This window comes from Ranitomeya imitator, chromosome 2 (assembly GCF_032444005.1).
Source record: "Ranitomeya imitator isolate aRanImi1 chromosome 2, aRanImi1.pri, whole genome shotgun sequence".
Lineage (NCBI taxonomy): Eukaryota > Metazoa > Chordata > Amphibia > Anura > Dendrobatidae > Ranitomeya > Ranitomeya imitator.
This window is the reverse complement of record NC_091283.1, coordinates 281659965-281686212: the sequence shown is the minus strand read 5'-3', so window position 1 is coordinate 281686212 and position 26248 is coordinate 281659965. Positions and strand designations below refer to the sequence as shown.

The window sequence follows — 26248 nt, the reverse complement described above, 5'->3', positions numbered from 1 at the left end:
CTCTGTATATGGAGTCCACAAACTGCTCTAGGAAAAGCTGTGCTCCAGGAGGCAAATAGCGCTCCGTTCCTCCCATGTCCCTCAGTATAGCCAAGCAGTACTGTACAGCCACATATGGGGTATTGCCACGTTCAGTAGACATTGTGAGACAAATTTTGGTGCCATTTTTTACACACTTCTTGTGTGAAAATATAAAATCTGGGGCTAAAACTAAATTTTGATGGTAAAATTGTTGTTAATTTTTTCGTCAATGCTCAGTGGTATACAATTTTTTGACACACCTGTGGTGCAATATGATCACCGCACCACTAGATGAATTCATTGAAAGGTGTTTGGTGATACAAGCAAAATTAATTGTACTATGAAATATCTGACAAAGTAAGGACGTTTTGACCCCAATGGGGTCTTTATCACAATGTCGCTATAAAAAAATGGATATAGTATAAGTTATTAATAGAATGATCATAGAGTATCAAAAACAATAGATATTCCATAGGATTCAGTTGTATAACAAAGTGCTGTTCCCTTCATATCCTTTTCATATCTTTCAATTTACTGTTGCATTATTAGTTTGTTTTCATGCTTGTCTGCTGCTGCATGTACTGACCAGAAGTTTTGTGTCGCTCCTCCTCTTACATTTTCCCTTGAACGTGGGAGTGTCCTGCAGCCTTGTGTATGATCTCATTTCCTGGCATCCATTTACTTCCAATCATCGTGTGAGAAGTAGACATCTCTTTTGGGCTGCAGAAAGCAAAGTCTTTTGACCACTCATTAGTGGCTCCAGGGGTGAACACCCACAAGACAACCACAGTAACGACTACTTGTCCCATCTGCATCGTACCACCTCATGTCTTTGGGCTATAGTCCATGTAAATCACCTCTGATTCATCTCTGTGCTCACGTTTGCATCCTTCCACCCAGGAGCGAGATCTGGTCCTGTCTGCCCCACTTCAAGGACATGAAGGTATGACTTCTCACACCATTGCCATACTACACACCTTCAATCACCTTAAGTGGGGACAGAACAGTCAAAAGACTTCCTTAAGCCCAATACCCGGCTTCAAAATCCTTAAGAACCCAGTACCTCACTCTGGAATCTGCCCGGCAACAGCGCTCACCTGGCTAAGTCTATGGGGAGGCCCTCTCATCTGCCAGGCCTAAATCACCTCTGTCTGCATTGTAAAGGAACAGTCTATGTGCCCGAGATTTCCCTCCAACCATACCCCTTCTATAGACTTGCAGTATATAATACCACATCACTGCAGATTGTCGGACTGCAAAACCCCACAATTCTCTAAAACACCTTGGGAAGCTGATCAGGGTGTCTTAAAGAAGCTGCACTGCGATTTCCAGCCCCCAATTCAAAAGTTCAGCTTATTAGAGACGGCGCACCTTAAATAAAAAAGGACCTTGCACAGTTCTCCACTACTGAAACAGAGCAAATGCAACCCGATACTGTCCATTATGAAGACCAGGAAGCAGAACCCACGCTTCCAGCAGATCAAGTCGTTTGACAAAGACGCGCTGTCAAACCAACAATAAAGGCTATGGAAAACTATCGCAATTCCTGGGTGAATTTAGACATCAGCCTTATAGAGGTATTCACACAGGTCAGGGACCCATCAGACTGAGACCACCTTGATGATGGTTGATGGGCAGATATTTAGCCAAATTTTATGCTAAGCGTCTCATTTTTTCCTAATACTCCAAAGCCGGGATTGCTATTCAAATTACACATATTCCACATTGACATGCTTTAGCATAATAGAGTGCAACCCAGACCCCACACAGACACCTTGCATCGCTTCTCTACATATCGACAACTTGGGAAGATCAGTCTTTCAATCAACTAAGGACAACGATAAAATAGCCCTGTCAGTGTCAGTGGAGGACAAAGAATTCATCAAAATAATGGACTGTGAGTTCTCTCAAGACGAAACCAACCACTGGGTTTCTCCACTACCCTTCCGAGCTACCAGGGTAAGACTCCCAATTAATCAGGAACAAGCTCTGTCTAGATTTAATTCTCTTCAGTGTACACTGAACAACAAGTTAGATAGTCCTCCCGTGCAGAGAAGCCTGGGCATCAGGTGGGATATTGCTGCTGACTCGTTCAGATTTCATGTCAGTTGCTCGGACAAGTAATTCACAAAACGTGGTGTCCTTTCTGTAGTGAACAGCTTATTCGACTCGCTGGGATTCATAGCACCAATCACCATAGAAGGCAAATCCCTGCTTAGATAATTCTCTGAAAGCATCAAGGACTGGGATGACCCACTCCCTCCTGACTAGGAGCAAAAATGGTAAGTCTGGAAAAAGTCTTTGGGCAGCTTGAACAACATCCACATCCCAAGATGCTACGTCTAAATAGGACTCGCCTTTAATTTAAGAGAAGGAAATCCACCACATCTCTGACGCTTCCACAGAAGAAATAGCAGCGATTGCTTGCCTGAAAGTGATGGAACCCAATAGGCAAAACTATGTTGGATTTCTCTTTGGCAAGGCTAAACAAGCCCCGAAGCCCAATCACACCATTCCCAAACTCAAAATGTGAGGGACCGTGTTGGCAGTGGAGATCGCCGACGTCATACAACAAGAATTGAGTGTCGACATATATGAAGTTCAATATTGCACAGACAGTAAGGTCGTTTTACGTTACATCTACAACCAAATAAGGCGATTTTACGTATACAGTATGTCGGTAACCACATTGAAAGGATCAGGATATGCTCTAAAACCGAAAAATGGCATTATGTACCATCTGAACTGAACCCAGCAGACCACGCCACAAGGCCTATGTCTGTAGGCTCATTTGCTGGCTCTTTTTGGCTTACAGATCCTAAGTTTCTGCTGAAACAAACAGATGAACATGTACAGGAAGCCTTCAGTATCCAAGATCCAGATAATGACCCAGAAGTCCACGAAGAAGTGAACACCATGGTCACTGGTACGGAGAAAACCTCCGGCCTTGGTTGTCAGTGTTTCGAACATTTCTCCAGCTGGAGAAGGCTATCGCAAGGTTAGTGCATATCACCAAATGTTATCGTGATAACCCTGAAGATAAGGATTGTCACGGTTGGCATATCTGCCACAGGCACCTCTCGCTGAGGACATCTTTCGCATCGAATCCCTCATAATACGTCATCTCCAGCAGGGAGAATTCACCACAGAATGTAAGTGCCTACACAATAAACAGCAGATTCCAATAAGAATCCCTCTCGCCAATTTAAACTAAGTTAAGGAGAGTTCTAACTTACCGAGAGCTGGTGGTCGTTTGAAGCAGGCCCGCCTTGGAGTTGCAGAACAAAATCCTCTCATCATTCCTAGCAAACACCATGTCACAGTCTTGCTGATTCGATACCATCCTGAAAGGACTCAAAATCAAAGCAGGCAAGTCACCGAGGGCAGGTTACACTCTGCAGGCTTCTGGATTATTGTAATGAAGAAACGTGTGGCAAAACTATTGCATGACTGCGTTCACTGTCGAAAAACGAGATGAAGACAACTATACTAACAAATTCCTGACTTGCCTGCAAACAGATTATGTACAGAACCACCTTTCACCTACTTTGGTCTAGACTTCTTTGGGCCATGGATGTTGACCACACGCAAGACCCATGATGGCCATCCAAACCGTAAATGTTGGACAGTAGTGTTCACCTGCATGAGTGTACGGGCTGTTCACATCGAGGTGATAGAATCCATGGACACTTCCAGCCTGATTAATGCAATGAGAAGATTTTTTGCCATCTGGGGACCTGAGAAACAGCTGAGGTCTGACCGTGGAAGCAACTTTGTTATAGCATGCAGAGAACTGAACATTGACACCAAGCACATCCAAGATCAGCTGGCAGAAAAGGGTTGCACCTGGATCTTCACCCCCTTCCCCATAGTTCTCACATGGAAGGCTCTTGTGAAAGAATGATCAGGAATTCACACAACATCTTGAACTCCATGCTAATGGATGTCAGCTCCTCAAGACTCACACATGAGACACTAGTCACCCTTCAAGCTGAAGTGTCAGCCATCATTAATTCATGACCCCTCGTGCCGGTAACCATGGATCCAGAAGCCCCAACCATATTGACTCCTGCAATTCTCATTATTCAAAAGTCCGACAATGCAGTAATGCCTAGCGGAGAGTTTACTCATGCAAACACCTATCAGAAGCATTTAAACCGCGTTCAATACTTGGCGGACTATATCTGGAACAGGCGGAGAAAGGAGTATATCGTCATTCTTCAAGGGAGAAGGAAGTGGCAAAACTCCAAGCTGAACCTCAAAGAAGGGGACCTAGTACTCATGAAAGACGAACCGACGGAAAGGTCTCACTGGCCTATGGGACTAATTACTATGATACTCCCTAGCCAGAATGGCAACGTTCGGAAGGTGGAATTGAAGGTCGTCAGGAAAGGCGAGGCAAAGACTTTTACAAGACCCTTCCACAAACTTGTTCTGTTGTTGCCTGTCGAGAGCATCCCTGCGGGATGAACAGTGTCGGTTTTGAACCTTTGAGTCTTCCTCTTGATATGGACTTGAGTTATATTTAATGTTGCATTTTAACACGCTTTTCTTTTGCAGATTGTCTTGTTATAGACTTTAGTAGTGAAGTCCAAAGAGTGAATTTCAGATGGGGAAATGCTGTTCCCTTGATATCCTTTTCATATCTTTCAATTTACTGTTGTATTATTAGCTTGTTTTTATGCTTGTCTGCTGCTGCCACATACTGACCAGAAGCTTTGTCACTCCTTCGCTCCTCCTTTTACCTTTTTTCTAGCATGTGGGAGTGTCCTGCAGCCTTGTGTATGATCTCACTTCCTGGCATTTCATTTTACTTCCAGTCACCGTGTGAGAAGTACACATCTCTTTTGGGCTGCAGAAAGAAAGTTTTTTTTTACCACACTCAGTAGTGGCTCCAGGGGTGAACACCCACAAGACAACCACAGTAACGGCTACTTGTACCATCTGCATCGTGCCACCTCATGTCATCGGGTTATGGTTCAAATAAACCACCGCTGATTAATCTCTCTGCATCCACTTTTGAATCCATCCACCCAGGAGCGACACCTGGTCCTGTCTGCCCCACTTCAAGGACACAAAGGTAGGACTTCTCACACCATCGCCATACTACACACCTTCAATCGCCTTAAGTGGGAACAGAGCACAAATGTACAATATATTAAAGTAAAAATAACAGTCATGTAAACTGAAAGCAAAATAAAGAAAAAATGAACAAAATTTGATAAAGTTGAGCAAAATAAATACAACAGGTGACAAAGTCAGAGACCTCACACAATAAGGCTATTACCCAAGAGTTCAAATGGAATATGACAAACAGTGTCATAATGCCGTCATTTGCATATACATAGCAAATAGATATACGCACATGGTCAAAATTGTTGGTACCTCTCGTTTAATGACAGAAAACCCCACAATGGTGACATAAATAACTTGAATCTGAGAAAAGTAATAATAAAAAAAATCTATGAAAATGAACAAAATGAAAGTCAGACATTGCTTTTCAACCATTTTTTCACAGAATTTAAAAAAATAAAACTCATGAATTAGGCCTGAACAGAAATGATGGCACCCTCAACTTAATATATTGTTGCACAACCTTTTAAGGCAATCACTAGTGATGGGCGAGCACTAAAATCCTTAGGTGCTCGTTGCCCGGGTCGAGCAAATTGGAATACTCAGTTACTCGACCTGAGCAACGAGCCTAATGTAAGCCTATGGGAAACCCGAGTATTTTTACCGTGATCCCCCCCGGGGGTCCTTTTAAGGTCTAAAAACATTTGAAAATTATGGAAACGCTGCTCAAATGACACAGGAACATCATGGGGATCGCCCATGGAAGCATTTCTGACTCCTAGTTCACAGCTGTAAGCAATGTTGTTTCACGCCATTTTTACAGGTGCACCCAAACAAATACAAAAATGAAACCAAAATGGATTTTGCTGGGAAATATGTTAAGGTACATCCTTTCCAGGGTAATGACTTGTATATAAGGCAAAATAATTAACCCCAGACCAAAATTTTCCTCCACCACTTGGGTTATGTTCACATGCAGCGTTTTTCAACTTTAGCATTGCTTTCAACCACTACAAATGCATTCACTGGGAAATGTCATTGTAACATTTAACAACCCTAGCTGGCCATGTGGTGTGCGACACATAAGGGGACACATCTTGTTTCATTTATGAAGGAGGGACTCAAAGTCACAAAGCCTATTTTTAGAGGGGCATCAGGGGGCATTAATATTCTTAAAGGGCCAGTGGGTCTCCTATGATGTTATTGCCTATGCAGTGAGTGGCTGGGCTGCCAAGATTTACAACACACCCCAATACCCCTTTCACGACAGGTACAGGAGGGCCTCCTAAAAAAATGTTGCATTGAATGCAAGGCCAGCCCTGCAATCAAGACATCTACACCCCAATAAGCCTTTGAACCCAGATACTGGAAGGCCACAGGAAAACCCAGTTCACAGTCTTCAGTTGGTCCTGCCATACAGTTTCCTTATGCATTGAATGCAAGGGCCGCCTTGACCCAAATATTCACGCACCCCAATCCCCCTTGGAAGAAACATGGGCCTCCTAAAAAAACTGTCCCATTACCAAGGAGCGGGTCTCCTAGACTCGTAATGGCCATACACTACGTGTAGGGGCTGACAAACATTTCCCAATGGGGGGTACATTTTTTTAAACAATTTTTTATGGGGATCATAGACACCCTTGCCAAAAATTTGAATGGCTGTAGCAGCAAGGAACACGTTATCCCTGGTGATCTAGTGTCAGTGGATGATGAACTGTGGATGAAGGCCATATTAAAAAGTATGCCCAATTTAAAGGAGCGGGTCTCCTAGACTTGAAATGCACATACACAAAGTGTATGGGCTGACCAACATTTCCCCGTGGGGGGTACATTTTTTTTAAAAAAAATTAACCACTAAATAGTGTTTACTGTTTAGAGATAGGGTAACACAACACAAAAAGGAGAATAGAAGCCTCAAAAGCACACTTTGTAGCCCACAGAGATGAGGCGTGTCACGGAACTACCACACTGTAAAGTTTTTTGGGGGTTTAAACCAAGATAGTGTATAGACCTAGGGTATTACAGACCAAAAATTGGAATGTATGCATGAAAAAAAAAACTTTTTAGACCACACATTAAACAACCGTCGGACGGAGATAACAGACTGTTTGAATATGTGGCCTGTATTTTTAAAAATTTTCCAACCACAAAATACTGTATACACCAAGGGTATCAGATGTATGGCTGAAAAGCCAAGATTTGAAGACCACAGATAGATCAGATGTGTGACAGATAACAGACTGTTTCAATATGTGGGATATATTTTTTAACATTTTAAAAACCACAAAATACTGCATACACCAAGGGTAGCAGTCTAGAATACCAAAAAATGCAATGCATGCCTGCAAAGCAAGGATTTGGACACGACAGATACACATTACGTCTGACAGAGATAACAGAGTGATCAAAATGTGTTCTTGATTTTATTGGCCCACCAAAATTGTGTCCATAAGTAGGCATTCTGAATATTTTCCTACGCTACAGAGTTCATACGAGTTCATGCCGCCAGGGGGCGCAGCGTCGGTGACGGCACCGCTAGTCACCGAAGCTCCGCTAGTCACCGAAACTCCACTTCCTGCATTTCATTAATTTCCCATTTGGCTGGGGGCAGATGTTTTTAGCCGGGGAGGGGGCCAATAACCATGGTCCCTCTCTAGGCTATTAATATCTGCGCTCAGTAACTGGCTTTCCCTCTCTGGCGGAGAAAATTGTGCGGGAGCCCACACCATTTTTTTCTGTGAATTAACCCTTTAATTTAACACCAACAGCTCCAAAATTTTACACATGCACTACTAACATTATTAGTGAGGGGCATATAAAAATCGAACGGATATGCAATGGTTTACTGTATGTAAACATGTCTCATATCCTGTCGGGTTCGGTAATGATTTAACAATAACCGACAATTGAATTACCCTGTATGAAATATCAAAATATATAAATATATATATATATGTCTCACTGACATATAGACTGTAGATATGTTTCCATGAATATTTCAGCCCATGAATCCATTATATGTCCTCGCATTGCATACGGATGACATACAGATCACTGTTCATGAAGATTTCTGCGTATGTCGGCCGTAAAAAACAGACCGATTTTTTATACTTTGTGTGTGGCGCCGGCCTATGAAAGTAAACAACAAAAGGGAGGGGCGAACACAGGTTCATAGATATGAAGCCAGAATGTGTCCAACGAGATATCGATCCCTAGCAACAGCTCAGAGACAGGTATATAAATAAAAATATAATAGAATAGTATTTAAAAAAAAAAATTATATTGGAGAGGTATACACTAGGTCATAAGAGGATGGTCCAGAGATAGGAAAAATTGAAAATATAAGAATAAATGGGAAGAATAGATGTATATCTCATTTTTATGACATTTCCCCCTGGGAGAGTAACATATTTTTGGGTTTCAAATTATTACCGGGCATCTTAAAAACACCCTTGCATAAAAATTGAATGGTCATAGCAGCATACAACACGATCACCATGGATTTCTAATGGCGGAGAATGATGATATGTGGAGGAAGGCATTATTAAAAATTAGGCCCAATGTTAAGGAGGCTGTCTCCTAGACTTTTTATGCTCATACACTAAGTGCATGGGCTGAAAAACATTTCCCCATGGGGGTTACATTTTTTTAAAATATTTTATGGGCTACATAGACAGCCTTGCCAAAAATTTCGACTTGCTGTAGCAGCACAGAACCCGTTAACCCTGGTGAAGTTGTGGTTGAGAATGAGGAAACATTGATGAAGGCCTTATTAAAAACTAGGCCCAATGGGGTCTCCTAGACTTGTAATGCCCATACACAAAGTGCATAGGCTGCAAAACATTTCCCCATTGGGGTTTAACTTAAAAAAAAAATATTTTATGGGCATCATAGACACCCTTGCCAAAAATTGCACTGGCTGTAGCAGCACAGAACTCCTTAACCCTGGTGATCTAGTGTTGAAGAATGAGGAGACATAAGATAAATCATACTGAAATCAAAGAAATAAATAAATGTGAATACACCTATGAAAGAAAATAACAAAAGGGAGGGATGAACACAGGTTCATAAATATGAAACCAGAATGTGTCCAATGAGATATGTTTGTCCCTAGCAACAGCTCAGAGACAGGGATATAAATATAATATAAAAGTATTTGAATAATTTTCTATTGTAGAAGTATACACTACCTCATTAGAGAACTGTCCAGAAATAGGAAAACTGGAAAATATAACAATAAATGGGAAGAATAGACGTACATCTCATTTTTATGACATTTCCCCCTGGGGGAGTAACATTTGTTTTGGTTTCCAATTAGTAACGGGCATCATAAAAACACCCTTGCACAAAAAAATTGGTGATTTTTGCATCACGGAATTCGTTCACCCTGGTGTTCTAGTGGTTGTGGATGATGAGGATGAGGATAAGGAGGAGGATAACACCAAAGAGACCAAATCTGGAAGCGCATACCCATGTGTGGTTGTGAAGAGGTGCATGAGAATACACCTCCACAAAAAAAGACAATGTATTAGAGGTTATGTTTCGCTGTTTTCCTTGGTGTTGTACAGAAGTCTTGCCCAATCCAGCCCTTGTTCATTTTTATAAGAGTCAGCCTGTCAGCATTTTCAGTTGACACGTGGATACGCTTATCTGTTATAATTCCACCAACGGCACTAAAAACCCACTCTGACAGAACGCTAGCAGCAGGGCAGGCCAGGCCAGGACCTCCAAGGCGTAGAGAGGCAGTTCATGCCACGTGTCCGGCTTTGATACCCAATAATTAAAAAGGCACAGACTCAATCCCGGGGGACATTTGTACGATCTGCAAGGTACTTCCTCAGCATCTTTCCAAACATTGCACTTCTTGTGACAGCACCCGTTTCCTCTGTGCCGGCACGATGGGTGGGTCTGAGAAAACTGTCCCAGAACTTTACCATTGTTTCCTTTCCTGAACTGGATTGTACTTTTGTCTCTCTCGCTTGGACTCCTTGGTTGTACAACAAACTCTGACATCAGCTGCCAGCGTTCTCATATGGGAATTTTTTAAATAATTCCGCTACAAGGGCCCTCTGGTACTGCAAAATTTTACAACACCTGTCTGCCTCTGCAAGAAGAGATTGAAAGTTCTCCTTGTAGCATGGGTCTACAAGTGTCACCAACCAGTAACGAGTGTCACCAAAAATTTTAATAATGTGAGGGTCATGTGAAACGCAGCGCAACATAAAGTCAGCCATGCGTGCCAGACTGCTAACAGGCAAGACTTCCGTGTCCTCACCAACAGGACGACTGACCATGCTGTCCTCCTCCTCATCCTCCTTCTCCCTGTCCTCAGGTCATATCTGCTGAACAGACAGTATGAGAGCTGTGCTTGTAGTACTATAGCGCATGAAAGTAGCTCCTGCACTCCCTCCTCCTCCTCATTGTCTACCAATCTACATTGGGAAGAAATGAGGCTGGGCTGAGTGTAATCACCTTGTATGGTTCCTTACTCCATGTCTTCGTGCTCTGCCTGCAATGCATCCTCTTTAATTGTGAGCAGAGAGGTTTTCAGAATGCAGAGAAGCGGAATGGCAATGCTAATTATGGCGTCATCACCGCTCACCATCTTGGTGCAGTCCTCAAAGTTTTGGATGATGGTACATATGTCTGACATCCAAGTCCACTCCTGAGGTCTTATGTGTGGAGTCTGGACTGAATATCGATGGCCTTGTTGATGCTGGTAGTCAACAACTGCCCTCTTCTGCTCACAAATCCTTTCCAACATATGCATTGTAGAGTTCCAGCGCGTGGGGACATCACATACAGTCGGTGAGCCGTAAGCTGCGAACGCTGCTGAAGCACGGCAAGGGCGGCTGAAACTGTAGCTGACTTTCTAAAATGGACAGACAGACGGCGTACTTTAACTAACAGATCGGGTAGCTTTTCAGAAAACGTTGCCCCACAAGATTAAGCACATGGGCCCGGCAAGGTTCGTGTGTGAGGTCAACCTTGCCTCAGAGCCGCCACCAGGTTACAGTATGTCACACACGACCATGCCTGGCTGTAGGTTCAGCAGTGTCATCCAAATATCTGACTGATCTTTCAGCACTGTCCACAACTCTTCAGAATTGTGCGGTTTGTTACCTAATCAGATTAGCTTCAGCAGACTGTTGCTGCTTGGCTGAGGCAGTTCTGCAGTGCTTCCAGCTCCTGACTGATGTGTTCATTTCACAGACGGAGGCTGAAGAGGAGGAGGAAGAGGAGGAAGTGCAGGAGCTGTAGACTATGGGGGCAACCCTGATTGACGTAGGGCCCGCAATCCTCGGCCTATTACTATTTGTCTCTTGCATTGTCTATCTTCTATAGCCTTGTCTCTATAGGGCAGTACCTGTATGTCTCAGCTTTGTACTATCAGTTCGGTATGCAGGGTTCGTGAAATTATCCCTTGGACTCATATCTCTTTACTGTTCTGCTTTGTCAGCATATTTCACATTACAATTATCCAGACATACTTGGCCGAATCTCCCTCAGACCATGTTCACGCTTTGGTCAGCATTGTCTTTTAAACCCTCTGGTTTTGTTTTCAATTAATAAATACATTTTTCAGTGGGTATGGTGGTTTTGTCTGTCCTTTATTCAAGCTGCTTTATCTTACAGCCTTTTTTATTTGCAGATCCTATTGTTCATTGTCCTGGTTTTCTCTACTGTCTGCCTGTGTGTCATATCCCTTTTGTGTCCATTCATGTTTATCTATGTGTATCTGCTGTTATTTTGTCCCCTTTATATTTTATCAGGCTTCCCTATAGTGGCTATTAGTGGGGGACATTCCCTTCATATACCGCGTTGATCGGTGTACATGTTTTCCCCCCCGTGGATCCTTGTTTCATTATGCACAATGCGCTGCGCTGTAGATTTCGGGCGCATGCGCATTGTGCAGTACTGGCAGAGACGTCTGCCGTTCATGTCCTTCCGCCCTCATCGTGCTTCATTTCCGGTTCCGGTCTCCGGCGTTCCTTGCCCAATTCCTGTTACAGCTAAAAGGTATTTAAACTGATATTGATGGCTTGTTTAGCACCCTTCCCCTGACGAAGCCGTCCCTGTAACGGCGATACGCGTGGGGTCCTTCCCCGCACTGATCCCTGCCTCCTCACACATTGTCTTCCTGGCGGTTTTGCTCTGATAGCTCCGTTTGGCTGGACCTAGGACCTTCATGCACATTTCGGGTATATGGCCACTGCAGCCCCATATGTAGAGCACCTGACGCATCCGCCTTTTCCTCTTTGACCCTGTTCTTTTACCTTTGTCTGGCGCTGCCTTATATGGCGATTGTACTTTTTGCAGACATACAGGTATTGACAATTTCTGCCATCTTCATCTATACTTTTGGATAGGGTCCGTGTTCTTACCCGGACGTTCATGAATATTATATATATTTTCTATTTGGGGAAGTTTGTGTTCATCTAGAAGGCGCAGCTATACAGGGCCACCCTTATGCATTGCGCTCAGTGTATGTTCATTATATTGACTTGCTATTCAGACATGCATATCGCTTAGGTCATGTGACATATTACCTTTGTATTATTTGTAGGGTATATGCCCCTGTTTGGCCACTGTGACTTTTACGGATCATTGTGGGGATTCTCGGTGTGTTCACTTGTTTTTAATGTTTTTATCTTTGCATCAATAAAGTTTGCCTTTTTGTATATTTCAATACTTATTGTGGTGTGCAGTGTTTTAGAGTGGTTCTTTCCCCCCTTTTTTTCTTCATTATCAGTGAGATGTACCGTCCCTGCCTACAAGCACTTGTCCACGTGTCTGTGGTTAGGTGGACTTTCCCAGTAACACTATTGTTGAGGGCACGGGTAATGTTGTGGGACACATGCTGGTGTAATGCCGGTTCGGAACACCGGGTGAAATAGTGGCGACTGGGGACCGAGTACCGTGGGACAGCTCTGCCATCAGGTTGCGAAAAGCTTCTGTCTCAATGAGCCTAAAAGGAAAGATTTCAAGCGCAAGCAGAAGAGAAATGTTAGAATTTAGTACAGTGGCCTGTGGGGCATTGGCTGGGTATTTCCGCTTGAGCTCCAATGACTGGGGTATACACAACTGAAGGATGTGCTGGAACAAGGACGTGGACTGGCTCGATGATGGTGCTGCTTGACTGTGAGCAACAACAGGTGCAGGGCCTGAGGCATCTTCACATGCACAGTGGACTGGGGATTGGCTTCTATGCAAAACAGTGGAAGAATCATTGGTGTCACCTGCAGGCAGTGTTCCTGGAGCCTGGGTTTGGCCCACAAAGTCGGGTGCTTTGCTGCCATGTGCCTGATCATGCTGGTGGTGGTCAAGCTGGTAGTTTTGCTACCCCTGCTGATGCAGGTATGGCAGGTGCTGCAAATGGCCTGTTTGGAGTAATCAGCAGAGTCTTTAAAAAATAACCAGACTTGGGAAGATCTAACAGTTGAAATGGCAACTTCCCTCATGTTGGTGTTACGGGGAAAGGATGCACGCCTTCTGTCTGTGCCACCACACTGCTTCTTCCTGCCTGTTGGGGTGATATGCCTCCTTCCCCATGTGTGCTGCTGTCCTCGCTCTGCATGTCCTCATGCCAGGTTGGGTCAGTCACTAGGTCATCCACTACCTCGTCTTCCACATCTGCACCCTGCTCCTCCGCAATTATGTCTCATCATCGTCTATCTCTTTTGACACTTTCCCACCATCGCCTTCGTGTGATCGTGGCTGTTCAAAGCTTTGGGCATCGCCACATGTGATGTCATCTGGCCCTACTTAAAGTTGACCGGCCGAGAGTCTGAAGAGCTGTTCAGTTTTCCCTTTAAAGATTCCAGAGTGTAGGATCAGTTGTCTCAGGACACTCGGCATGGTGAGAGGAAGGAGGATCAGGGTAAGGAATATACGGTCCACACTCACGGCTACTCAGACTTGACCGTGTGGAAGACATGTTGGTGATGGTGCTGGCTAAGTGACTGGAAGCATTATCCGCTATCCAACCAATAACTGTTTCACACTGCTCTAGTGGTGTGAGGCAGTCCCCTAGAAACTGGGACAGGAAGCTTGAGCGAGAAGATGTGGGTATTGTTGTGGCCCACTTTTAGCTTGGCCACAGCCTCGTCCTCTGCATGCACCAACAGCATCACGTCCACTTCCCCGTCCCTTGCCCCTTGTATTGCCCATTTTAAATGGACTACTGAACTATTTCAAAAGCTCAATACAAATGTATTTATTTAGAGAAACATTATATGTGATGTGTATGCCTGCAAAACAAAGATTTTTCCACCACAGATATACCAGGCCTCAGCCTGAGATAACAGACTGTATAAATTTTTTTTTTTTTTCAAAAATTACCAACAAACGAGTAGAACAAGGCTAGCAGACAGAACTGTGCAATGTATGCCTGCGAAGCTAAGATTTTTGAACCACAGATACACCAGGCCTCAGCCTGAAATAAGACTGTATAATTTTATTTTTTGTGAATTTTTGAAAAAAAAAAAAAAAATGAGCAGAACAAGGCTAGCAGACAGAACTATGCAACTTATGCCTGCGAAGAAAAGATTTTTCCACCACAGATACACCAGCCGTCAGTCTGAGATAACAGACTGATCTAAATGTGGCCTTGATTTTTTTGGGCACAACAAAATTATTTCAACAAGTTGGCTATGACACACAAAAGAAAGAGTACTAAAATTGCAAGATATTTTGCACAATGATATGCGATGCGTGTGGCGTACAGCTCACAGTGACAAATCAAAGAACTGTAGCTAAATATTTTTAGGCCAGCTACAGATTTTTGGGGCAGGAAAATGGTGTCCAAAAACATTGTAAGACACTACAAAATATTACATAGTACAGAAAAAAAAGCTTTTTTGGCGGAGTCACATCTGATGCCTGGGACATTTTTTTTTAAAATTCTTATTATTTGCAAGCTCTTCTACTACAATGACCTGGCTGTAGTCTGCAGCGTGCCCAAGCAAATAAATGAAGAAAAAAATCGGGCTATAGATTGCTTTAGAATAAAAGGAGCAGGTATAAGATGCAAAAAACAAAACAAAACAAAAATTGCCAGATAACTGCAGCTAGGTATATATTAAATAAGCAGCAGCAGCAGACAGTAATGGAGCTTTTGGAGGTATGCAGTGAGAGCTATGTACTCGCATACAGTGCCTGCAGGCCTTGCACGGATGTGGATATGTGCACATAGACTCCCCTACCTACCACTGCAATCTCTGGACCCCCAAATTAGCCCTAAAAAGGACTGTTGGTTTCTCAGGATTTGTGGACTGAACACTAGCAGACCCACACTAACTATTAAAAGGACGATTCTGACCCTATCTCAGCAGCAGCTCTCCTTACACTAGCGAAGTCCGGAGCAGAATGCGGCAAGCAGGGCGGAACCACGTCTCTTATAGACCTGATGACACTGTGCGGCCAGCCAATCACTTTAATACCACAACAAAGATGGCTGCAGCATTACAGTGCATTGCAGACAATCCCTGCATTGTCATTGGCGCTCTAAAGAGTGCCAGAATTGCAGGGCGGAGACCCAAGCTCCTGCCGAGTAATCCCGGAAATACTCAGTGCTCGACGAGTACACTGAGCATAGTGATACTTGGGCGAGTACCGAGTAGTGGCGAGCACGTTTGCTCATCACTAGCAATCACTGCAATCAAACGATTCCTGTAACTGTCAGTGAGACTTCTGCACCTCTCGCCAGGTATTTTGGTCCACTCCTCAAGAGCAAACTGATCCAGTTGTCTCGTTTTTGAAGGTTGCCTTTTCCAGACGGCATGTTTCAGCTCTTTCCAAAGATGCTCAATAGGATCTAGGTCAGGGCTCATTGAAGGCCACTTCAGAATAGTCCAATGTTTTCCTCTTAGCCATTCTTGGGTGTTTTTAGCTGTGTGTTTTGGGTCATTATCCTGTTGCAAGACCCATGACCTGCAACTGTGACCAAGCTTTTTGACACAGGGCAGCACATTTCTCTCTAGAATCCCTTGATAGTCTTGAGATTTCATTGTACCCTGCACAGATTCTAGACATCCTGTGCCTGAGGCAGCAAAGCAGGCCCAGAACATAACAGAGTCTCCTCCATGTTTCACAGTAAGGACATTATTCTTTTCTTGATATGCTTCATTTTTCCATCTGTGAACATAGAGCTGATGTGCATTGCCAAAAAGTTCAATTTTTGTCTCATCTGTCCATAGGACATTCTCCCAGAAGCTTTGTGGTATGTCAACATTTAGTTTGGCAAATTTTAGTCTGATATTTTTATGATTTTGTTTCGACAATGGTGTCCTCCATGGTCATCTACCATGAAGTTCACTTTGGCTCATACAACGATGGTTGGTGCGATCTGACACTGATGTTTCTTGAGCTTGAAGTTCACCTTTAATCTGTTTAGAAATTTTTGGGGGCTCTTTTGTTACCATTCATATTGTCTGTCTCTTTGATTTGTCATCAATTTTCCTCCTACGGCCATGTCCAGGGAGGTTGGCTACAGTCCTATGGATCTTACATTTCTGAATAATACACTACCATTCAAAAGTTTAGGGTCACTTGGAAATGTCCTTATTTTTGAAAGAATAGCACAGTTTTTCCAATGAAGCTAACATTAAATGAATCAGAAATAGCAATATATATTGTTCATCTAGTAAATGACTATTCTAGCTGGAAATATCTGGTTTGTAATGCAATATCTTCATAGGTGTATAGAGGCCTGTTTCCAACAACCATCACTCCAGTGTTCTTATGGTATTTTGTGTTTGCTAACTGTGTAAGAAGGCTAATGGATGGTTAGAATACCCTTGAAAACTCTTGTGCAAGTATGTTAGCACAGCTGAAAACAGTTTGGCTGATTAGAGAACCTATAAACCTGACCTTCCTTTGAGCTAGTTGAGAATCATTACATTTGTTGGTTCCATTAAACTCTCAAAATGGCCACAAAAAAAGAACTTTCATGTGAAACTCGATAGTCTTTTCTTGTTCTTAGAAATAAAGGCTATTCCATGCGAGAAATTGCCAAGAAACTGAAGATTTCCTACAACGGTGTGTACTACTTCCTTCAGAGGAGAGCACAAACAGGCTCTAACCAGAGTAGAAAGAGAAGTGGAAGGCTCTGCTGCACAACTGAACTACAAGACAAGTACATTAGAGTCTGTAGTTTGAGAAATTGACACCACACAGGTCCTCATCTGGCAGCTTCATTAAATAGAAAAGATTACACTCTTAGCAAGCAACAAGCATGTGTGAAAATGGTGAATGTCCAATATTAGTACACAACATGGATGATCCAATGCCTGCTTGTAAAGTGAATGGCAGACCATTCGGCGAAAATCAAATTGCAACAAGGAGAGAAGAAACCGAACTGAGAGGTCCAATGTATAGACGAATAAAAAAAACAATAAATGTATATAGTACAGAAAGACGTTGTTTATTAATAAAGACAAAAAAGGAAGCAAAATGTGGTAACATGATAATGACAACACAAAGTGTATGTCTGCCAGTGGACCACAACAGACCAGAGGAACAACCCATGTATAACTGACAACAATGATTGTATGACACAATGATACGGAAAAAATAAAAAATGAAAAAAAAAGTATAATTAATAGAAAATTAAAAAATGGTGTTAGATGCGCTGTATAAATAGAATGATAACTTCTGTGCACAGGTAACGTAGCAGGTATATTGTAGCAAGAAAATAGTAAATGGTGATTAACACTGAATCATGTAACCTGCAAAAGATGTAAACAACTAGCGCTAGATAATATAGAAAACTACGTGTCAGTTGAAAATGTACCGTATATACTCGAGTATAAGCCGAGATCTTCAGCCCAAAAAATGGGCTGAAAGTGTCCCTCTCGGCTTATACTCAATTCATGGTCGGCGGGTGAGGGGGAGCAACGACTGTCAAATTTTCACCTGCTCCCGGCGCTCCTGACGCAGTCCCTGCATGTCCTATGGTCTCCGGGCGCGGCAGCTTCTTCCCCTGTTCAGCGGTCACTGGTACCGCTCATTAAAGTAATGAATATTAACTCCACTCCCATAGGGGTGGAGCTGCATATTCATTACTGTAATGAGCGGTACCATGTGACCGCTCACTACAGGAAGAAACTGCAGCGCCCGGAGACCGTGGAACATGTAGGGACCACGTCAGGAGCGCCGGGAGCAGGTGAGTATTTCATATTTACCTTCTCTCGTTCCACCGACGCGTCTTACGCGTCCTCTGCAGTGACTGTTCAGGTCAGAGGGTGCGATGACGTATTAGTGTGCGCACCGCCCTCTGCCTGAACAGTCAGTGTGGAGAGACGTCCGGGACGCTGAGGAGCAGTGACGAGAGGCGAGTATGTCTTTTTTTTTTTTTAGTGCAGCAGCAGCATTACATGTGGCACAATGTTATATGGAGCATCTTATACGGCCATAATGAACTGTATGGAGCATTATATGTGGCACAATGTTATATGGAGCATCTATGGGGCCATAATGAACTGTATGGAGAATTATATGGGGCACATTGTTATATGGAGCATCTTATGGGGCCATAATGAACTGCATGGAGCATTATATGGGGCATCTATGGGGCCATAATGAACTGCATGGAGCATTAGATGGAGCATCTATTGGGCCATAAAAAACTGCATAGAGCATTATATGGGGCATCTATGGGGCCATAATGAAGTGCATGGAGCATTATATGGGGCTCCTGATTCAATATGGATATTCAAAAACACTTAACCTACTGATGTCTCAATTAATTTTACTTTTATTGGTATCTATTTTTATTTTTTACATTTACCAGTAGCTGCTGCATTTTCCACCCTAGGCTTATACTCGAGTCAATAAGTTTTCCCAGTTTTTTGTTGCAAAATTAGGGGTTCGGCTTATACTCGAGTATATACGTATATAAGATGGAATATGGTCATGGCATGTACCTCAAAGTATAAAAAACGTAAACTACATGAATAACCAGCAAAGTGGCAATAAAGTACATGTGCATATGGGCAAAAGGATGTCCATAGAACTGCAGAAAAATGCAACAATGCAAGAAATCTCAGATAGCCAAGATTGCACCAGAAAGCCTAGGTGCTGTGTGAATGACAACCGTAGTAGCAATGCAGCACCTAGGCAAAGAAGCCACGAATTGCTTAGTAAGACTGAATAATGGCGTGGCGAGTAATTATCTGTGTGGTCATGTTGGTGCGAGCAGGAACGCGCCCCAACCTGAATCATGTAACATCTTTTGCAGGTTACATGATTCAGTGTTAATCACCATTTACTATTTTCTTGCTACAATATACCTGCTGCGTTACCTGTGCACAGAAATTACCATTCTATTTATACCGCGCATCTAACACCATTTTTTCATTTTCTATTTATACACTTTTTTCATTTTTTATATTTTCCGTATCATTGTGTTATACAATCACTGTTGTCAGTTATACATGGGCTGTGCCTCTGGTCTGTTGTGGTCCACGGTGTGATGCAGTGACCCATTACAGCTAGGGGGCGCTGTATGTGCTCCGCAGGACACGCATGGAGGCGTAATGGGGATAGTGAGACCGTGTCCGGCATTGTGGTGAATGACCGGTATGTGTGGCAGAGGAGGAGGTCTTCTGCGCTGTAAGCCTCACTTGATATGGGGAGCTGCTCCCTGCAATGTAACCCGCAGTATTTTTGGTGCACATGAGCACGAAGATGTCATTTAGTGCATCTGGGTCCGGGTTGCGGGTAACTATGAGAGATGGCAGGGTCTGGCTACCCACATACCTCACCTCTGGGTGAGGGTGCTCACTGTACCCCTTTTTCCTGCAGAAACTTCGGGTGTTTGAGGACCTGCAGTGATGTCAGGATCATGTGGCCAGCCCATGTGATCCATAGCTCACCTGTGGGTGTGGTTACAGGCTACATAATGTGACCAGGGTTTGTTCACATGGTGAGTGTTTGGACCTGAATGGTCTGTACTGGAGAGACCGTGGTCCTGGGCGGTCTGTGTTTGGAAGCTCCTGTGAGGGGAATCTTCCTGGAAGCACCTGGGAGACCCTGGACCTGGACGGTCTGTGTTTGGAAGCTCCTGTGAGGGGAGTCTTCCTGGGAGCACCTGAGAGACCGTGGACCTGGACGGTCTGTGTTTGGAAGCTCCTGTGAGGGGAATCATCTTCCTGGAAGCACCTGAGAGACCGTGGACCTGAACGGTCTGTGTTTAGAAGCTCCTGTGAGGAGAGTCTTCCTGGAAGCACCTGAGAGACCGTGGACCTGGACGGTCTGTGTTTGGAAGCTCCTGTGAGGGGAATCTTCCTGGAAGCACCTGAGAGACTGTGGACCTGGACGGTCTGTGTTTGGAAGCTCCTGTGAGGGGAGTCTTCCTGGAAGCACCTGAAAGACCGTGGACCTGGACGGTCTGTGTTGGGGAAGCTACTGTCCTTTGGAGGGTCTGGACTAACTGAGGTGTTCCAGCCAGGCAAGTTGGTGAACCCGGTAAGGCCGTTTTCCCTGAAACACAGGACTGACAAGGAGTCAGCGTGAGGAGCAGAGGTCCTGGAAGGTAACCCCGGACAAGGGGGTGGTAATATGCTGTAAGAGAAGTGTATCTGCTATATGAACTGTGCAGTCACCCATGGCTGGAGAGATACAGGCTTGAATAATGAATGCTTTGTAAAGCCAAATGTGATGAAGTAATGTACTATGTGTAAGCCGGTGATGTGCAACCTGGTTTACTGAGCAGTTTATGATGTTTAAATAAACCGTATGGTCTGAATTATGTGAGAAAATCGTGCTTGAGTGCTTGAATCCCAGGCCAAGCGAGCATTCCCCTACCCGTTAGTGAGTGTTATCTTACAACGGGCAGATATACACTGTGTTGTCATTATCATGTTACCACCTATTGCTTCCTTTTTTGTCTTTATTAATAAACAACGTCTTTTTGTACTATATACATTTGTTGTTTTTTATTCGTCTATACATTGGACCTCACAGTTCGTTTTTTTTTTCTTCCTGTTACAGCTTCATTAGATAGTACACGCAAAATGCCAGTGTCTATGTCTACAGGCGACTCCAAGATGCTGGCCTTCAGGGCAGAGTGGCAAAGAAAAAGCCATATCTGAGACTGGCTTTGACATGACATTTTTTGATCGCTTTTTATTCCGAATTTTGTTAGGCAGAATGAACAAAAATAAACCAAAAAATGGGGCAAATGATATATGAGCTCCGCAATACGAAAAATTGCAAAAACCAAAAAAGAAATGGGCACTAGCGCTACTAAAATACTAGAAAATTTATTGAAAAATGCATTCTAAAAATATGTGCAAACAACAATGACAATTATATATTAAGGATGCAATGAAAAGGAAAAAAAGACAACAACCTAGTACCACATACAGGTGAAGATATTGGCAGGACTATTATACCAGCCACATATTGTATTAAAACTACACATATAGCAAAGTAGACAATATCGGATTAGTATCTCTCAGTAGATAATACAATACTGCATGTAGGCTAAAGGTTCAAAAATATCGTACCGGATCAATGTCTAACACTAGATAATGGAAATCTACTATATAAAGCTGAATGTGTGTGTGTGTGTGTGTGTGTGTGTGTGTTTGTATGTGGGATTGGCATCTGCACCGTCGCAGCTACAGCCACAAAATTTTGCACAGTCACACGTCTGGACCCCGAGAGCGTCATAGGCTATGTTGTGAGGTGAAATTTTAACCCCGCGCTTTCCAATTCACCAAACAATTTTGCTCCTATCTACATAATGCGAAAAAATGAAAGGAAAAGTGTAGGAGGCAAATTGACAGCTGCCAGATGTGAACAAGGGGGACTTAAAGAATGAGAGCGATGGCGCCAAAGAGTATATACCTTACAGTTGCTAAGGTGGGGCCCCGACATGGGATACTCACCACACACGGGGAAATGAACACACACACAAAATGCGCCACACACTACCACATGCTTGAACACATATTACCCTCAGCACACATTTCACCACAAATACACCAACCTCGCCACATAAAAGTCGAAACACAAAAGTCGCCACTCAAAACTCGCCACGCGCAGAACTCGCCACATGCAAAAACTAGGCTTTTGCAAAACTCGCCACAAGTGCAAAACTCACCTCATGGAAAACTCGCCACATGCAAAACTTGCACACGCGGAAAAATTGCCACATGCACAAAAGTTGCAACACATGCAAAAGTTGCCTCACACAAAACTTGCACATACTCAAAAGGCACCACACATAAAACTCGCCACGCGCAAAACTCGCCATGCGCAAAACTTGCTGCACACAACTTGCTACACTAACCTGTCACATGCAACTCGACATACAAAAAGTTGCTACACGCATGTTGCCACACAAAACTCATCTCACGAAAGTCGCTACATGCATGTCGCCACACGCAACTCAATACACACAACTTGACAAACGAAATTCGCCCTAAAACACACACAAGTCTGGTATCCTTCAAAAATAAAAATCTGAGCAACAAATGTGCCATATAGGAAATACGGCAGCTGTCAGTCACATGACCTGTCTATTATGTGTATGTGTGAGCTAATATATACTGCCAGGGGGAGGGCTTCCTGTTGGCTGGGGATTTATCAGGCTGCCAATTTAGCTTACAAATACTGAGGTAAAAATACTGAGCAAATAACGTGTGAACGAGGTCTAATACAGGAGGAGATGACATACAGATATATACTATATACAGGGGAGATGACACACAGATATATACTATATACAGGAGAGATGACACACAGGTATATACTATATAGAGGAGGAGATGACATACAAGTACATATATATACAGGAGGAGATGACATACAGGTATTTACTATATACAGGAGGAGATGACACACAGCAAAAAAAGGGGAGAAGCCAGCGCAGCCTAAGGTTAAGACGCAATACATAAAGTGCAAATGCACATATTAATTTCTAACTGTATTTTCAAAATGAGACATTTAGCAAACAATTGATCAATTCTTTGAGCCACCCCGCCTCTTCACGGCAATCTCATATTGGGGAAGTCCTACACTACGTTTTTTATATTCGCTGTGCCATAAAGGCCTCCTAAATGAACTAAATGCAAGACCACATTAAAAACATGCTGTACCTGGAGCATATACTGAGTCACCCCCATGGCGCCAGAGTAGGCAAGCGAGGATAAAGGTTGACCAGGAGATGACACACAGATATATACTATATACAAGGGAGATGACACACAGGTATATACTATATACAGGAGGAGATGACACACAGGTATATACTATATACAGGAGCAGATGACCTACAGGTATATACTATATACAGGAGGACATACAGGTATATGCTATATATAGAAGATGACATGCAGGTATATACTATATACAGAAGGAGATGACACACAGATATATATTCTATATACAGGGGAGATGACACACAGGTATATACTATATACAGGAGGAGATGACATACAGGTATATACTATATATAGAAGGAGATGACATACAGGTATATACTATATACAGGAGGAGATGACACACAGGTATATACTATATACAGGAGCAGATGACCTACAGGTATATACTATATACAGGAGTAGATGACATACAGGTATATGCTATATATAGAAGATGACATGCAGGTATGTACTATATACAGGAGGAGATGACACAGGTATATACTATATACAGGAGGAGATGACATACAGGTATATACTATATATAGAAGGAGATGACATTCAGGTATATACTATATATAGGGGAGATGACACACAGCAGGTATATACTATATACAGGGGAGATGACATACAGGTATATACTATATACAGGAGATGACATACAGATGTATACTATATATAAGGGAGATGACAAACATGTATATACTGAGGTGATGAGGTGAAAATGAGAGGTGTGAGGTGAAAATGAAAAGGTGTGAGTGCAAAATGAGAGGAGTGAGGAAAAATAGTGGAGTAATCAGAAAATGACAGATGTGAGGTTGAAATGACAAGTGTTAGGGGGGAATGAGAGGAGTGAGGGAGAAAATGAGAGGTGTGAGGGAGAAAATGAAAGATGTGATTGGGAAAATGAGAGGCGTGATGGAAAAATAAGAGACGTGAGGTGCTATAACTAACCACAGATATTTACTATGCCCAGGCAACGCCGGGCTCTTCAGCTAGTCTATCTACTATATAAAGCTGAATGTGTGTGTGTGTGTATGTCTGGGATTGGCATCTGCACCGTCGCAGCTACAGCCACAAAATTTTGCACAGTCACACGTCTGGACCCCGAGAGCGTCATAGGCTATATTGTGAGGCGAAATTTTAACCCCGCGCGTTCCAATTCACCAAACAATTTTGCCCCTATCTACATAATGGGGAAAAAAGTGAAAGGAAAAGTGTTGGAAGCGTCGCAGCTACAGCAACAAAATTTTGCACAGTCACACGTCTGGACCCCGAGAGCGCCATAGGCTACGTTGTGAGGTGAAATTTTAACCCCACGCTTTCCAATTCACCAAACAATTTTGCCCCTATCTACATAATGGGGAAAAAGTGAAATGAAAAGTGTTGGAGGCGTCGCAGCTAAGGCCACAAAATTTTGCACAGTCACATGTCTGGACCCTGAGAACGTCATAAGCTATGTTGTGAGGTGAAATTTTAACTCTGCGCTTTCCAATTCACCAAACTATTTTTCCCCTATCTACATAATGGGGAAAAGTGAAAGGAAAAGTGTTGGAGGCGAATTGACAGCTGCCAGATGTGAACAAGGGGGACTTAAAGAATGAGAGCGATGGCGCAAAAGAGTATATACCGATCAGTTGCTAAGGTGGGGCCCCGACATGAGATACTCACCACACATGGGGATATGAACACACACACAAAATGCGCCACACACTACCACGTGCTTGAACACATATACCACCCTCAGCACACATTTCACCACACATACACCTACCTCGCCACATAAAAGTCGAAACACAAAAGTCGCCACTCAAAACTCGCCACGCGCAAAACTCGCCACATGCAAAAACTAGGCTCACGCAAAACTCGCCACAAGTGCAAAACTCACCTCATGGAAAACTCGCCACATGCAAAACTTGCACACGCGGAAAAATTGCCATATGCACAAAATTTGCAACACATGCAAAAGTTGCCTCACACAAAACTTGCACATACTCAAAAGGCACCAGACATAAAACTCACCACGTGCAAAACTCGCCATGCGCAAAACTTGCTGCACACAACTTGCTACACTAACCTGTTACATGCAACTCGACACACAAAAAGTTGCTACACGCATATTGCCACACAAAACTCAACACACACAACTTGACAAACGAAACTCGCCCTAAAACACACACAAGTCTGGTATTAGCCTTCAAAAAAAAAAATCTGATTAATAAGCAGACAAACTACAAGAGCAACAAATGTACCATATAGGAAAGACAGCAGCTGTCAGTCACATGACCTGTCTATTATGTGTATGTGTGAGCTAATATATACTGCCTGGGGGAGGGCTTCCTGTTGGCTGGGGATATATCAGGCTGCCAATTTATCTTACAAATACTGAGGTGAAAATACTGAGCAAATAACGTGTTAACGAGGTCTAATACAGGAGATCACACAGGTATATACTATATACAGGGGAGATGACACACAGATATATACTATATACAGGAGAGATAACACATAGGTATATACTATATAGAGGAGGAGATGACATACAGGTACATACTATATACAGGAGGAGATGACATACAGGTATATACTAAATGCAGGAGGAGATGACACACAGGTATATACTATATACAGGAGCAGATTACCTACAGGTATATACTATATACAGGAGGAGATGGCATACAGGTATATACTATATATAGGAGGAGATGACATACAGGTATATACTATATATAGGAGGAGATGACATACAGGTATATACTATATACAGGGGAGATGACACACAGCAGGTATATACTATATACAGGGGAGATGACATACAGGTATATACTATATACAGGAGATGACATACAGGTATATACTATATACAGGAGGAGATCACATACAGGTATATACTGTATATAGAAGGAGATGACATTCAGGTATATACTATATATAGGGGAGATGACACACAGCAGGTATATACTATATACAGGGGAGATGACATACAGGTATATACTATATAC

The 26248-nt window shown here is 43.0% G+C and overlaps 1 protein-coding gene across 2 annotated transcripts in view; it reads right to left on the bottom strand.

The window, feature by feature from the left end:
* The window catches only part of LOC138663154 (zinc finger protein 84-like), a 46175-nt gene that overhangs the window by 10465 nt on the left and 9462 nt on the right, over positions 1 to 26248 (bottom strand). The window contains exon 1 of one of the 2 annotated variants that reach the window (XM_069749299.1): positions 3258 to 3611. The exons of the other annotated variant lie outside the window; for it this stretch is intronic. Within the exon in view, the coding sequence (XP_069605400.1) occupies positions 3258 to 3321 (64 nt within the window). The 5' untranslated portion in view covers positions 3322 to 3611. Of the gene's footprint in view, positions 1 to 3257; positions 3612 to 26248 lie in introns of those variants that run through there. 2 annotated transcript variants of the gene reach the window in all.